Source organism: Amborella trichopoda, chromosome 8, assembly GCF_054954075.1.
Source record: "Amborella trichopoda isolate Santa Cruz 75 chromosome 8, AtrichopodaSantaCruz75HAP2 v2.0, whole genome shotgun sequence".
NCBI classification, from domain to species: Eukaryota; Viridiplantae; Streptophyta; class Magnoliopsida; order Amborellales; family Amborellaceae; genus Amborella; species Amborella trichopoda.
In genome coordinates this window covers 11,866,740-11,883,323 of record NC_142343.1, presented here as the reverse complement: position 1 = coordinate 11,883,323, position 16,584 = coordinate 11,866,740, and the positions used below count along the sequence as shown (strand labels likewise).

At 36.1% G+C, this 16,584-nt stretch overlaps 1 protein-coding gene across 3 annotated transcripts in view; it reads left to right on the top strand.

Moving 5' to 3' along the window:
- The window catches only part of LOC18435998 (uncharacterized), a 38,664-nt gene extending 23,036 nt beyond the window's left edge, over positions 1–15,628 (top strand). For 2 of the 3 annotated variants that reach the window (XM_020668319.2, XM_088873554.1), the window contains 9 exons: positions 2,590–2,791; positions 10,944–11,001; positions 11,086–11,142; positions 11,251–11,496; positions 12,705–12,766; positions 12,916–12,972; positions 13,082–13,175; positions 15,051–15,191; positions 15,282–15,628. In XM_020668319.2, coding sequence (XP_020523978.2) covers positions 2,590–2,791; positions 10,944–11,001; positions 11,086–11,142; positions 11,251–11,496; positions 12,705–12,766; positions 12,916–12,972; positions 13,082–13,175; positions 15,051–15,191; positions 15,282–15,371 — 1,007 coding nt within the window. In that variant the 3' untranslated portion in view covers positions 15,372–15,628. The remainder of the gene's footprint in view (positions 1–2,589; positions 2,792–10,943; positions 11,002–11,085; positions 11,143–11,250; positions 11,497–12,704; positions 12,767–12,915; positions 12,973–13,081; positions 13,176–15,050; positions 15,192–15,281) is intronic. The other variant, XM_020668320.2, reaches the window with a different exon arrangement.
- The last annotated feature ends 956 nt before the right edge of the window (positions 15,629–16,584 follow it).

Genomic DNA, 16,584 nt, shown 5'->3' with positions numbered 1-16,584 from the left:
CTGATACGAAGCAAGTCATTTTTTATAGTTGAATTAGAGGAAGATAACTACTCTTGCTAGTGGGAGCTTGCCTCGGTAACTATCTCCTGATTAGTTTTCGAAGGTCCACCTTCTATAGATGGTACTTCTGTTTATGAGCTTTTTGTGTTCATGTCCCCATCTTGAAGCCATCTGACTCAAGACTTCTACTTCTAAAAAATATCCTCATTTAACAAGCTCCTGATATTTTCTTTTTATTTAACATCTTAATAGCTTCTAAAAAATATCCTCATTTAACAAGCTCCTGACATTTGCTTTTTATTTAACATCTTAATAGCTTCTGCTGATTGCCTGAGTGGCAATGCGCTGGACGGCCCACCCCAGCCCCGCCCTAGCCTAGTCCACAAGATGTGGTCTGAGTCCCAGCTACCACAGCCTGAGAGTCGGACCGGGCTTGGGCCACGACAGGGCCGGCTCAGTTCGTCCTGGCCTGGCCTTTCTTTCCTTACTTTTTTTCCCTTTTGCTTTCTGGAATATATTTGGCCTGGCTCAGCCTTGATAGGGATGTGGCTGGCTTGGGACTAGGCCTCTTGGGCCCGATCAGGGCTGGGCAGGGCTAAGGCCAAGGATGGCCCGGCCCGTTGCCAGTCCTACCCCTTGGGGACTTCATGCATAACGTCATAACATTATTTCATGAAATTCTTAACTCATGTTAAAAAATTCAAATTTTTCTTGTTCTCCCATCCTTCAAATTCCATTTCTACGTCCATACCTTGATAGGAGCGTCTTTATGGTGTCTATTCTTAATTAAATTACCCATTTTAGAAAACCGGGATATTAATTCCACATACGTTCAAACTTTGAGGGGCTTCAGCTCTCTCACTCTCACTCTCTATTTCTATTTGGATTTCACTATCTTCTCTTTTGTGTTCTCTTTCTATTCTTAGTATTCCTATTTATAGACACCTTGTTTTCTTTTCACTGAAGTGGATTTCACAAGCATATATATGTTTTTCATATATGTAACTATGGTATGCTTGCATGAGTACCTTCTATGGTTGCCTTGATGGTGGCCACAAGATTTTTTTTATAGGGCTTAAAACTCAGCACTTGAGATCAACTTGGCTAAATTATCTTGGCAACCTGAACTTGAACACGCTTCTAAAGCAGGGCATATAGTTAGGTTAGATAGATGATTATACAAGAGAGGAGCTAAGTGATGCCGGCTCTTCGCCTTTGATCAAGGCCCTCGCATCAGGCTCTTTCTTTGGAAACTCAATAGAGTGAAGAGTTCGTAGCGGAAAACCTTAAGTTCCCTGCCTGCTTGTAGCAGAGTTATACAAGAGAGAAGCTAAGTGATATGCAGTCCTACATGAATCTAATGAATATTTGCAATTTTACTCTGTTTAAAGTGCCTTAGAGATATTGCTTGATTCTATGCCCCTCACTTGTAATGTATTAAATAACTTAGAATAACCTTAGTCCCTAGTTACACTTGAAGAGTCTATCCCTATATTGTTCATGTGGATGAGTGGCTCTTAGAATCTTTAAACAAAGAAACATTACTTATGTAAACGAAACTGAGAAAAGCGCATGTTAGGGAATGAATTTGATGACTTATGAGGTGGCAATTTGACTCTTAACAATGGTCTATTCTCTTATTCCTAGGTCTTACTGCTGGTTAACTCATCTTCCAGCACTATCAGTATCTCATGGAGGCATATCTGGAGGGAAGCCAACGCTGATGCCGACTTCCTAGTGAGGGAGGGTGCTTCTAACAATCCTACAGTTGGGTCGCTCGGCATCTTTTTGAGCTACTGAGCCCCCTAATAGTTCTAGCGTCTCCCCTCGCCCCCAAAAAAAAAGTTATTGGTTGTAGAGATTTTCTGAGATTTGTTGGGATGGTTTTTGTATAGGGCACCCAACCGTTAGGGCAGTCCTATTTTTGTATACTGATATTATTTGTAATACCCCATTACTCAATATATTTAATACAGTTAACAGTTTAAAAAAAAAACAAAGAATATAATTTCTGGGTAGAAGGCTTTTCACCTAGAAATTATGTATCACAAAAACAATTTATTAGTAGAACTAACTGATAAGGGAAGTACATAATCTCTAAATAGAAGTTGATTGTTTCTACTTTCCATGTTCCCTCAATTAAATTCCAATTATTCTGACATCTTGTGCGGGCAACATCTATTTGTCATTGGTTGTCGATATTTCTTTAGGATCTGGAGTTTATCTACTATGTTTGCTCACAGCCATTTCTTTCATAAGTTAAGTCTGTGCATATTTTTTTATAAGAGGTTCTTTCTATAATTTCCCAATATCCATATGAATTATGTATAACTTTGGAGGCTTCATGTGGACCTGGTTTTGAATGTCAACCAGGAAGCATTATATATATAGATATATATATATATATATGCATGCATGCATGTATGTACGTATACACGCATATGGACATATATATGCATACCATATTATCTACTTTTTTTTAAGTGACTTTTGCCTTAGAAGTAATTTCAGTATACCTACAGCTACATGTAATAATTTCCTCTAATTCTTATTAATAAAAGAGAAGTCTAATTCTATATGTATCTGCAGGTTGTTTAGAATTGCAGTTTGTGTCAAAAGAAAACCATTTCTGCCCATTTTGTTCTGGTAAAAGTGAACCAAGAAGAAAGTTGGCCAGCAGGAGACCTTCATTAGCTTCCTCACGAAACCAAAGTGCTCAGACAAGTAAGCTAACCCACAAGAATCGCATCAAGTCATTGCCATTTGAAGTTGGAGGCTGTGTCATATGCAGGTGGATTACAGAATACCCACAAACATCCAAACACACACACACGAGTTTATCTGTTTTACTGGATTGAAACTTCCAGTTGAAATGGTCTTTTTAAGTTGTTATACGTTTACTCTCTCTCTCTCTCTCTTATGTGTGTGTTTATGGGCTGCCGTGGAGAACCCAGAAAAGTAATTCAGCCTCTTCACAGCCAATGAGAAATAAAATCTTTAAAAGTCCCGGTCATCGATAATATACAAAATTTGAGAAGGACAAAAAATAAATATCCTTCATTAGGGTTCCATGCCCCATATAGGAACGATACATGGATTGGGTCCGATAAATATAACCTTCAACATATATACAGTTACTTAACAAGTCCAAAAGGGCTTCAAAGACAAGGAAAGATGAACATAAGGCATGTAGATGAGTCAATGATTATGACTTTGCCCATGCAATATATTTTCAAATCTCTCCCACAACTGAATACATGTATGTGCTTTATATGGAACTTGCCTAATATATGGTACTATATACCTTTCTGGGGTGGATTTTTACACTTATCTACTGGCTCATTTTCAGTCATTGTCTATGGATTGTTATTGCCTATGGCTACATCTACTCCCCTTAAAGTTGGCAATCCATTGCAACATGTTTTTTCTTTTTCTGCTCATTAACACTTAATTTGACAAAAAGGATGGATGCATGGTAAATCATATCCAAGGAAAAAGCACCTGACATGACAATGGTTGAGGTCTTTTAGATAAACCAATTTACAAAGAGTTAAGGCTATTTTCCTATATGGAAAAAGTTTATATAAGGAAAGTTTATATAAGGTTGCAACCTTAAAATGTAGAATTAAGGTGCACCTCAAAAATCCATCATAAAAGGTTGTTTTGATGTTGGAAAACCCTCGGATTGATCATCTCAAAATCGAGATGTATGAATATGAAAAGAAAAAAAATATTTCGAGTCCTAAAAATAGTAGAGCTTGCAATACATTATCCGGACCGTCTAGTGTTTCAAAAAGCGCTAGGTGGGTCCTAGGCGAATTGGGGGTCTAGGCCACCCAGCGCCTAGGCGGGCGCCCAGAACCTGGGCGGCCCAGTTGCATCCAAATAAGGATTATATAGTCCAGTTGAATCCAAATAAGGATTCTGCAGTTATTTGAGTATCAGACAATATGTTATATTCAAATTATACTACATATTAGCATTTAGCATACATTCCATAAGCATAACCATAATCCATAAGTCGGTTCATACTCCATAATCCATATCCAATTAAAACTTAAAATATGCCAACCAACCAAATTATAAAACTATGAAAGTAATACTTGAAGACTCAAAAGAATCTCCAATAGTTCAAATGTTCAATACACAATACTTCAATCAAAGTTCAAACTTCAAAGTAATAAAGTTTAATAATTATTCAACAATCCACATTCATTCATCATCAAAAAATCTTGGGTCAGCTGCATTGGAATCATATTCATCGGAGTCGACGGAGTCGTCACCCTCCTTGACATATTGCGACTCGTCTTCCTCCGTATCTTGTGAATCTGCCTCCTCTTCCTCCACCCTTGTTCTCTGTACAGAAGCTTTAGTGGCCTTAGGAGGGTCAGCTGATGTCCCTGAAGCATCCATGACCATGTCCCATGTCAATCTTTCATGCCCCTCGACCTAATCATCATCAACTAACCACTCTATAGCATTGTCCATATTTTTTGATCTGATGGGGTCTCTATTATCTCTCTTAGCAAATTTATCCTTCAAGAATCGATTGTACTCAACATGGACAAGGTCATTGAGCTTCTTTGATTTAAGCCTGTTCCTCTTCTTTATATGAACCTAACAAAATAAAATGAAAGTGAACTAATTAAAATCTAATATCTATGATTCGTGTATTATTTCTAAAATTATACAAATTACCTTAATGGCCTTATCCCTTCAAAAGTACTCCAATTGCGCTCACAACCGGATGAAAAAGTTGTTAGGTTTAAAATCCGAATGACCAACTTTTTTAAATTTGGAAAACTGCGCCCATGTTGGCTCCACCAATGGGCTGCAAAGGAATAAAAAAAATCATAAATAAATAATAGAAATACTTGATTACTTGAACCGTTGAACTTGATGAAATGAACTGAAGAATATTATTAATATAATGATATTTAATACCTGGATTAATTTTGGTCCTTTGCCTCATTGCCATTGAACTCCCAAAAGAATTTTATGAGCACTAGTAATTTATCAGCTCATCAACGCATATAATGTCCTGCATTTCAAGATCAGGGACTAGCACTTCTACACACTTATTAAATCCATCCATAATTGTGTCATTTGTTTGTATATCCTTGTTAGTATAAAACAAAGTTGGGTTCAAAAAATAACCAGCTGCATGCAATGGTCGATGTAGCTGCTTATCCCACTTATCATCAATAATCTCCCAATCAGGCTTGTAGCGGGTTTCTTCATCATTGAAATTTTGGGTTTTCTCTTTTTTGCATTTCTCCATAGCATCATATATATAGCCCATAGAAGGCTTGTCACTATCAACCATGTAAAGGACTTTGATAAGAGGAAAAAATACCTTAAGAGCGTCCTTCACCCCTCTTCAAAAAGCCTTAGAAAGTGTAATATCTCTCCCGTTCTTTTCAACCTGAGCCTCAGACCACTTGCATGCTCTCCACTCATTCGAGGTAAACATTTGCCTCAACTGCACTCTCCTTGAATGTATGTTATCTAGGCATAAGTACCAGGATGCAAATCTCGTGACACCAGGCCTCACAATCTCTCTCTTCTTTGTAAAGGTACGCATCATGCTGATGGTTATATGGTGGCTATAAATAAAATTCGTAATATACTTGGCCTTCTTCACTGCACCTGATATTTCGATTAAACCGCCAAGAGCCTCAAGCATGAGGTCTATACAATGTGTTGCACATGGTGTGCAAAAGATTTTAGGATATGCTATGCGCAACAAATTAGATGCAGTAACATTACGAGCAGCATTGTCTGTGACAACCTGTACAACAAGATGCTCTCCAACCTCCTTGATTCCCTTCTCTATCACTTGAAATATGTAATGGGCATCATGGATATGATCGAAGGAATCAATCGACCTCAAAAAAACAGCCCCTACTGGACAATTCACCAGCAAATTCATTTGACTTCTTCTCTTCTTATCACTCCAAGCATCAATCATAAGAGAAACCCCATACTGAGCCCATGCATCTTTCTTAAGTTCTACAACTTCCTTCGTGGTATTCACTGCCTTTTTTTAAAAAGGCTCTGAAAGCTTATATGGGATTGGGGGTTTTATCCCAAGGCTAAATTAGCCAATTGCCTCTACTACAGCATAAAAGCTGCTCAAGCGAGCGATATTGAAAGGAATACCCGCCTCATAAAACCACGTAGCCAAATAATACGCAGGTCTATCTCTCTCTTCCTTCTTGATTCTATTTTCAATGGTGGTTTGCTTTTTTGTTTTCTCTCCTGCAATCTCAGGGTCGGGCCGAGGTAAGAAACTATCCATAGGGGCCTCTAACCCGAGGCTTCTTTGTCCCAGAACCAGAAACAATTACAACTCCGTTCCCTTTTCCCCTAATAATGGATTGCTCAATCTCTTGACATCCCTCCCCAATCCTTTCCTCATCACGATCATCATCATTAAAATTGACTCGAACCTCAGACCTAATATCTGTTATAGAGGAAAATCTCTCATCTTTTTTCATTTTCACCAAGTTCATAAAATTCTTTATTTCCTCTTTAACAACATCCGGAGTTTTTTTACATGGGGCAACATCTCCCCTGATACTGGAAAGATGTTTTTTGAACCGGTTCATGCCTCCTTTTGTATCCTTTTCACAAAATTGCATCTTATGCAATTTTTATCATTATGATCTGAGTTATAGCCATATTTCCAACCGTGATCACCACTCCTATTAGATCCTGAAGAAGACATCTAAAAAATAATGCAAATTACTAAAGCAATAAAAAAAAATCACTTACTTTGAGTTTGATTGCTCAATCTTGAAACTTCCACCTCAAAGATGTTTCTAAATACTCAAAATCTTCTAAAACACCCCCTAATAACTTTGCAAAACATCAAAATGTAAATATAATACTAATGGGCGATGTTTTGATCAAATTTGGTTAACTTTGAGTAACCCTTCGATCTTAAAAAATTCACCACAATCTAGTTTTTTGGTGGTTTTCTCTCTCTAAATTTGGCTCAAACAATGTTTAGGTTTCAAATGAACCTAAAATCTAATTTTTGGGCCTTAAAAACAAAAAACAAATGACCTAAAATGCCCTCACTATTTTTCTTTCCGCCCTTGGGCGGGGCGCAGGCTTGGGCGGCCGCCTAGGTGGGTTCTGTACCGCCTAGGCGGGCCGCCCAGGGATTGACTGCCCAGATTGGCCGCCTAGGCCTGGGCGCGCCCAGGCCTTTCAGACTGCCTAAGTGTTGGGCGGTCCGCTTTTTGAATCATTGGGACTGTTGGGCGGTCCCCTTCACCTTGGAGATTGGCCCTTTGTTTTGATGAGATCAAACATAGAATTAGTGGCCTCAGAGTCTCATGGAAACATGTTTGGCATGAGGCAAACTCAGTTGTAGATGCCTTAGCCAGAGAAGGGGTGAACTCCAGTTAGAGAACATCCCCCCCACACTTAACCCTGACATGACATTTTTTTAGAGCAGAATTGTTGCATGGACAGTCCATTTCCCTTTTTGTGCAGCATGATTGTTGTTATATTTGGTCTTTATGTGCCTACCTTATATTGCCTGTTTCTTGGGCCACCCCGCCTTGAGGGGGCCATTTTATTATACATAAACCCTTTAATGCAAGTTAACATTTTCAGAAAAAAAAAAATCTAGTCTGGTATTGGCAGGGTATATGGGTTTAAACACTGAACAATAGTACTTGCTAATATCCTCTAGGGATTCCCTACGGATGTGTTTAGATGGTTTTACTGTGGATATGAATGGGCTTTATTAATAAGTTATTGATATGTTTTCTTTCCCTTTTCTTTTTTTTTTTTCTTTTTTATTTGAATATGATAAGTCGAGCTCATATCTCTTTGCCTTGGTTATGGACGAGTTAACTTTGTGTCGACATGGTGAGTTCTTGTGGTTTATGTTATTTGCAGATGACGTAGTTTTGATTGATGAGACTAGAGATGGCGTTAATGCAATGTTAGGACTTTGGAGGAATGCTTTAGAAACTAAAGGTTTTAAAATTATCCGGATTAATACACAGAATACAAGTTTAGAAATAACATAAGTAAAAATGAGGAATTAGTTAAGATTGATGGTCAAGAAGTACCTAAAAGAGATTGTTTGATGGTCAAGAAGTACCTAAAAGAGATTGTTTTTCATATCTTGAGTCAATAATCCATGAGAAAGGAGAGATTGAGGAAGGTGGTGTGGCTGGACGAAGGGGTATGTGCTTTTGGAGCCTTATGCGCCTATTGCATGCTGATGAAATTGAAGGAGAAGTTCTCTAGGATGGCTGTAAGATCAGTCATGCTTTATGGGATGGAATGTTGGGCGGCCAAGAAAGAACATATCCATAGAATGAGTATAGCTGTGATGATGTGAGTGATAAGACAAGAAATAGAATTTGAAATGAATACATTCGATAGAATTTAAGGGTAGCTTCAATATGATATAAGATGAGTGAAAGTAGACTTAGGTGGTATGGTCATATGTAGCGTTGACCTAGAACAATGCCTGTTAGGAGGGGTGATTTGGTTTAAGTAGAAGGTTTTAAAATGGCAAGGGGAAGACCTATAAGGACATAGATGAAAGTAGTGAGAAAAGATATGGTGACTTATGGTCTGACCGAGTGATAACACTTGATTGACCGGAATGGAGAAACCTTATTCGTGTAGCTGACCCCAAATAATTTTGATACGGATCATATGATGATAATGCTTTCTAAATATATTCCCATAAGTTATTTTAAGCTTTCCAAATTTTCAATATCAAACATCTTTCTTTAGAAAAATCCTCGATTCCATCATAGCTTCCATGTCATGACAGGCAATATGTCATCTTTATGTACAAGAAGAATTGTAGTACCTCAAAATCCAATTGACCGCTCCACTCCTTTTGAACTTAATAGAGACGACAGTAATGTTTGGCTTGTCAAACCAAGCTCTTGAAATTTGTTGAACTCATAAAATCACATCTCTGAGTTTGTAGACCATGCTGGAGGAACAATGTTAACTGGCTATCCACTTGTCCTTTCCCCTATAGGTTTGTGCAACAGAAACAAATACGTAGAATAGGAATAAGTGATCCAATCATCAGCAACATGTAGCAAGGACCAAAAGATACCAAATTTCAATCCAGTGATGCCTTGTTGTTGAGAAATACCATAACTTGTGTTCTTATGAATAAATCGTTTTGATCTTATTATACTTTTCATATTTATACTGACAATGTTAGTGCCACCATCAAAATAATTTTTTTTGAGTTTGCGTTTACTGAGCAGTAACTTTAGGAAATGGCTTGAAGGCATAGAATACTATCATCGGGATTTTATCAAATACTTTTTGTTACCCTTGCCAAATTATCAATAAAAAACATGTCTGTACAGAGAGTTACATGGCTTGGACAAGGAAAATGTTTGTTGTGAGAAAAGACATTGTTTACAAAGTATTCTTTGGATAGTTAAGCCAATTGTTACTATCACTTGAAGCAAGACTCTTTCCCAATAGCCAAATTCTATAGAGGGCAAATGAAGTTGAAAATTCTCGTCAAGGGATGATTGAGCCTTGACGTTCATATCTTTCTCTCTTTCTACTCATATTCCTTTTGCTCGCTGAGGCTTAGGGAACATCATTAAAAATGTACTGCCCCTTTAGTTGATATCACACATCAATCATCTTATCATCATCTCTAAGTCCTAGAAAACACGTGGAGAAGCAAATTATACAAAAATCCATGTGTTTTTGTGATTATACTTATATAAAGTAAATTCGGAGGAGAACTTGATGCATGGAGAACTGATTCTAGAGAGAGAGATTGTGAAATATCTGCACAATCAACTCCGTGAGCTAGATTTTTAGGCTATTCAGTTAGTGAAACAAAATTGTAACTTGGATAACGTTTGAATGAAGAGAAATCGGAGGAATTATTATATGGTAGGATGCTTCCAATCCAATTTGCTTGAGTGAGAAGAAACAAACTCAGAAGAAGTATGAAGGAATTAAGTGCATCTTGAGTTTGAGAAGAGTTTCCAACATTATCCAATTGTTCAAGCATCTGTAGTTGGTTCAGTTGAAAAGACGTTCTAGATCTTGGTCGAAGTCGATTCAGTACAAAATCATTATAGAGAAGAAGAGAAGAGAAGAGAGAGAGAAGAGGAAGAAAAGAGGAGAAGATATGAGAGACAAATAAGGTAAAACATATAGACAAGTTTCTTGGGTTAGACTAATCGCACTTATACAATATGACTTGGAACGAATTACTAAATATTCAGTTACCTAAACAACGAAACCAAATTATGTCTCTATTATATAATGTGTTCCATTTATCCCCCTAATAAGATATCACACTTTGGATTGGTTCTTCAGATCCTTGAGGGAAATCCAGCAAAGCGTTATATTGTAATCTTATTTTTAAGCCTTTGGAGGGTCTGTATAGATCCTTGAAAGAAATCCAGTGACTGTCAACTGGAGTAGTGGCATCATCAGCTAATGCACTTTGACACCTATGTAAGGAACCAACACATTCCTTAGTGTGACCCAACTTCATAGATGGAGCAAGTTTTTCTAGCAGATGTTCGTCCATATTGTCTTTGTGGTTCTACCAAGTATGAGTCCATTGTTGCACGTAATTATGTTGGCACTAAACTGAAAACAAATTGAAAGTACTTCCCCAAATGTATTTTGAGGTGACTGATCAACTGTTGATTCTGCCTTGCAAAGCTCAGTCACTTGATCAAAATGTGATTCTTGATGCTTGTTTTGCATATTTTATTGGATTGCATAAATGATGCATTGGTGAACCCTTTATAACAAATAGAATTCTATTTGTCACAAATTTTTACCTGCTATTTAGAATTATTGATTAGCATATTTCCTTCATTTCCTTTATGACTGTTTTAAGAGTTTGGGTTCTTTTACATAGCTTGCGGAGTTATTTCTTGTGACAAATGTTTATACAGGGATTTTGATTTCACAAAAGGAGGATTTGACGCACGAACTGTTATGATTTGTGATCAAGTAAGCTTCATTACTTTTGTTGTGTTTATGGCTATTGTTGTTTTTGTTAGTGCATATGCTTATTTTAATTGATTTCTTGTTTAGTGTGAGAGGGAGTACCATGTTGGTTGTTTGAAGGATCAAGGGATATGCGATTTGAAGGTATACGGCTGTGTGTTAATCTTTCGTACTTTCAGGAGTGCTTGAAAAATTAGTTTGGATTGTAATACATTTGGAGCTCAGTAAATATATGTATTTTTTCCATTACAGGAATTGCCAGAAGGAAAGTGGTTTTGTTGTGTGGATTGCAGTATGATTCATGTTACTTTGCAGAAGTTAATTACCAATCGAGCAGAGATGCTTTCAGATTCTCTATTGGATATAATAAAGAGAAAGTATGAAGAGAAAGGCTTAACTATGGATTCTGAGACTGGTATGCAATGGCAGCTTCTTAGTGGAAAAGCTTGGCACTTAAATGACGGGTGTTTACTATCTAAGGCCAATACAATGTTTCATGTAAGCATTTTCTAATGTTATATTCACTATTGTGTTTGTCTACTTGGTTTTATTCACCTCTTTCTTTTGCAGTTTATACCCTATTAGATAAAGTTACTAGGTTATTTTTATGCTGGACTATGTGGGGCTTGATGCCTGTATGCTATCATTCTTTCCATTACCATGATGAGTATGTCATTTATTTCCAACATCCCTCAACTTCTATCTGGACTACCTTCTGTGCCATAAAGTTATGGTTTGAAAGCTGAAGGATCACATTTCTGCATTTGCTAAGAGTGGCATTGAAATTTGCATTCTAGTTTTTTATCTTCTCACTAATCCCACATATTGCCCTATCTGAACAGATTGTAGAATTGTTTATTTAGTTGGTAAGCAAAAGAAGACCACAATACAAGAGGGATTATGCCCAATGGCCCTGGATGGAATCTGGGGCCTTTCGATGTCTGTGATTTAATTTTGTATTTTTTTTCTGAAAATTCAAAATTTTTAAAATTTGAGTCCTAGATAAAACAAAATGAGTCCAACACAATAAAAATAAAAGAACAATTCAAATAAAGATATTCACCAAATTACCCCTAAAACATTCAAGGCTATTTTTGTCAATTTTTTATTTTAATTATTTTTTTGATATTTTAAAGGGGTGTTCCTCATTTTGTTTTATTCATGCCCCAAATTTCAAGAAATTCAAGTTTGTAAAGAAATAAAATAAAATACAATATGGACTGTCCAGCACCGCTAGATTCTTTCTTGAGTCATTGACCGTATTCCCTTTCTTATGCAGGTATGCGTACAAAGGCATTTCCACACACACACACACACACACGTGCACATTATGACACTATATGTACCATTTTTCTTGAGTTACTATAATACATATGAAGGATATTTTGGTCAATAAACAAGTGTAATTCTACATGTAAACGATTAGTGCGTCATTCATTACTAAGGAATGCATTCTGATTCTTGACCAGAAAATGTGTGAGACTCATGGTGCTCAGAAACATGCATGTATGTATTCTTTAAATACCCATTTGCATATGGCTCCATTCCCCCTTATATGAACTAAGATCCAGAGAGTAATTATCAATGAAATCAAATGACAATGAAAAATGGAATCCTATTTACTTGGATGAAGTCAATGTGTGTTAAGGTCCTTTTTAACAATTATATTGGATTGCTGATGTCTACAATTTTTTTCTCTTCTGTAGGAGTGCTTTGGTCCTTTACTTGAACAGACAGGATGTGATTTAATAAGCTGCATGGTTGAAGGGTAAGTCATCATAATATATGTTTTGTTTATTTTGTTTACTTACTGTAACAAGGTGGATCTTTGTACTTTCATTTTTGTTTTCTTTTAGTCATGTGTTTTGGATCAACAGCTCTCACCTGTCAAGTGTTGTTATGCTGAATGTTTTGCAGAAAACAAATGGGCGACCGAGAATATGGAGGATTCTATTGTGCAGTTTTAACTGTTAAGTAAGTATTCCCGAGTCCATTTATATTACTTTTTAGGCTCCCTTTTGTTATTTTTTCCATGAGATATCATTGTAACTGTGTCTATCTTTTGTTCCCTTGGTTTATGCAGCTCAGCCATTGCATCAGCTGGATTACTGAGAATATTTGGTCAAGAAGTTGCTGAACTTCCTTTGGTTGCAACATGCAATGATAGCCGTGGATACGTAAGACAATCTTATTGAATAATAATATTTTGCCATTTCAGTTGTGTTTCTTTTAACAATTTCCTCCTTTGTTGGAGATTTGATTTGCCATGCATTTAGTTCAAGAGTCTTAGGCTTGTACCTAGATCTATGTGAGTGGTTATGATAACATAGTTGGCAATAATCTTCCTTAATTTCTCATGCCATTGCTTCTTGGGTCTTCTGTCTCCATAAGAAGGCTTTGAGGGAGAGTGAGTCCTGTATCTTAATTATCAAGACTTATCATGGTTAAAAGCAGAGAAATTGGGTATATCCTGGAGAAAAAAATTCAGAATATCAACTTTGATGAATTATCCAATGGGTTAACTGATTTTGTTCAGCTAGTTTTTACTAACATGGAAGTTTCAGTGACGACAGTTATTTTTTGTGTTCCCTTCTCAATACTTTCATCCTGATAAGTGATAATTCCATCAAGAAAAAGGTATTTACAGACTTGATAATTCCATCAAGAAAAAGGTAATTACAGACTTGTGGAGTTGCCTTTACAGGGCTAATAAGCCTAATGCCCCATGTTATACCCATACTTGCAACTTTGTTCACTCTGTCACCTTTCTATGTATGCATGACATGATTAATAAGCATACGATCAATTCATCTGTCACCTCTGAAAATTTCCTCACATTGCTTTTAAGCAATTAAGCATCCATGATTCATGCTGGAGTATTATGATTTTGTAGGACTAAGGAATTCATACTTTAGGTGACAATCATTTAGTGAATATATGTACCAAAGTCATTTAATGAATATATGTACCTTATGTTGGTAAGAGATCTTGTAAGTTTGCTACAATACGACATCCAGGTATAAGTCTGCCAATGCTCTGCCATATTTAAATATGGCATTGGCCTTTCCCCTGAATGAATTAAACACTAATAGATAATCTCCAACGGCTGCAGGCTTCTCTTAACTGCGGCCTTTGGGAATTCTTACCCAATATTTTGTTGCCATCTCCATGAGGGCCTGCATAGCGTATGACAACCTCCATCTGATTATCTTAAAATCCATCAACCAAAGTCAACTTGGCATCCACATCATATTTAAACCTCAGTAGAGTAACCAAAAGAAGCTTCAACTTTCCACCATGTGTCTAGACGAGAATCCCTTGAACAATTTAGCAATGGGTACTTCAGATCCTTCCGCTTGATTTCTTTCATCCTTGGCTTGTTGAAGGCACTGGATGTCATATTTGCTAATGATCTTCATCAACTGGATCTTTCCCATGGAAGTATGCTTTTACGTCCTTTTTACTGCTGGCCTTTATGTCCTCCAATACGGAAGGGTCTAAAGAACATCTTAGTTATGACCACAGCCAAGCAAAACCCGTCGATTTTTGTACTTTTCCCTGGTCTTTCAAGTGTTGTGCACCAAAGTAACTGATGATCCAATAATTATTTAGCAAGATGTGTTTGTTTGAGGAATTTGTAATTTTATTTATTTATTATTATATGTGTTCAACAAGACAACAGCCTTCACCCTTGGACCATGGAAACCGGGCCCCTTAAATGCTTATTTGGAACTCTTGAAGAAGAGAAATAATTTTTCATACTTGTACCCTAGGAAAAGGTGAAATGAATCATGCAAAAATTATATTATTTTTCACTGTGCCGTTAGATCATTCTAAAGATTTTTCTCGTATGGTAAGTTCAATAAAGCGGCATCAATATCCTTACATTGTACTTTCATCAAGATCTTTTCTATATGAATTTTTAACATATATGGGCAAAAGGTAGAAGCGAAGCTTCACACGAAACTGAGTGTCTAGTCATTTTCTTCTGAACAAATCTTATTTGCCTTTAATTGTATCTGAAATCCCCTCACAAGTTTCCATTTTCTTAGGGTTACTTCCGATGCTTATTTTTATGCATTGAGAAGCTTTTGATTTCATTGAATGTGAAAAAGCTTATTCTCCCTGCCACTGAGGATGCCCAATCCATTTGGATAGAGAAATTTGGTTTTAGGAAGATATCCAAGGAGAAGGTAAATATGCTCTTGTTCTTTCATAATTATGCTTTTCTTTTTATATATTTGCTTTTTATAGCTTTGTGACAAGGAATTGGTTTCAAATAGGTCAACAGTTACACAGAGGTCTTTCCAATTATGATTTTTAAGGGGACATCGATGTTAGAGAAGCAGTTCGTCAATTTTGAGATTAGCTGATGAGGCAAGGTTGTACATAGCACCAGTCCATTCTTTTATTCACAGGAAATTTTGCTCATTCTTTGATGGTTCAGGAGTTTTTGTTCCTGGAAGAAAGAAAAGGAGTCATGGCCTCAAACTTGTTTTTAATATTCATGGTCCAATTCTAAGGATGCAAATGTAGCAAACATATAGGAATGTGTGCCATTTTAGCAGTGACAATTCTTATTCTTGGGATTTCATGGAGACTTTATGGGAGATTTTGTTTTTTCTCCGAAGTTTCTTCTTGGGGTTGAGAAATTTCATTTTTTGAGAGCTAAGTAATATATATATATATATATATATATATATATATATATATATATATATATATATATATATATATATATATATATATATATATATATATATATATATATATATATATATATATATATAGTTCTTATTGAGATATCTTGAAGATAATTAGATGGGAAAAATTTATAAGGTTGCAACCTTAAAATGTAGAACTACAGATGCACCTCAAAAATCTATCGGAAAAATATGTTTCAATATTGAAAAACCCTCTGATTGATCATCTCGACATCGAGATGAATGACTATGAAAAAAAAAAGGATTTTGAGTCCCAGAAATGGTGCATCTTACAACACATTATCTAGACTGTCCATTTTTAAGATTTTCATATATTTATAGATCTACTTGATTTTAATCATTTTTGGAGTTTAAAATTTTATAATTAGATATGAAAATAGATTTTGAGATGATCTTAAGAATATTTTACATCCAAATTATATCTTATGATAAAATTTGAAGGAGCACCTTAAATGGATTGTTTAAAGTTGCAACCTTATGGAAATCACACCCTAATTAGATAGGAGGTCATTATAATGCTTTTGTACCATACAACTTTAGTTAGTCACCCTTTGGCTTTTCTCTGCATTATTATATGCCTATCTTGTATCTTACCGTCTGTGGATCTTTTTCCAAGTGATAGTTAAGACGACGTATTTCTTTATTTTTTTATTTTAAGACGAAGTATTTCTTTATTTTTTTATCAAATATGTTATCATTGGAAAACCTTTATGTAAGGTTGCTACCTTAAAATGTAGATTAAGGTGCACCTCAAAAATCCATCATAAAAGGTTGTTTTGATGTTGGACAACCCTTTGATCATCTCTATACCGAGATGTATAAATATGAAAAGAAAAAGGGATTTTAAGTCCTAAAAATAGTA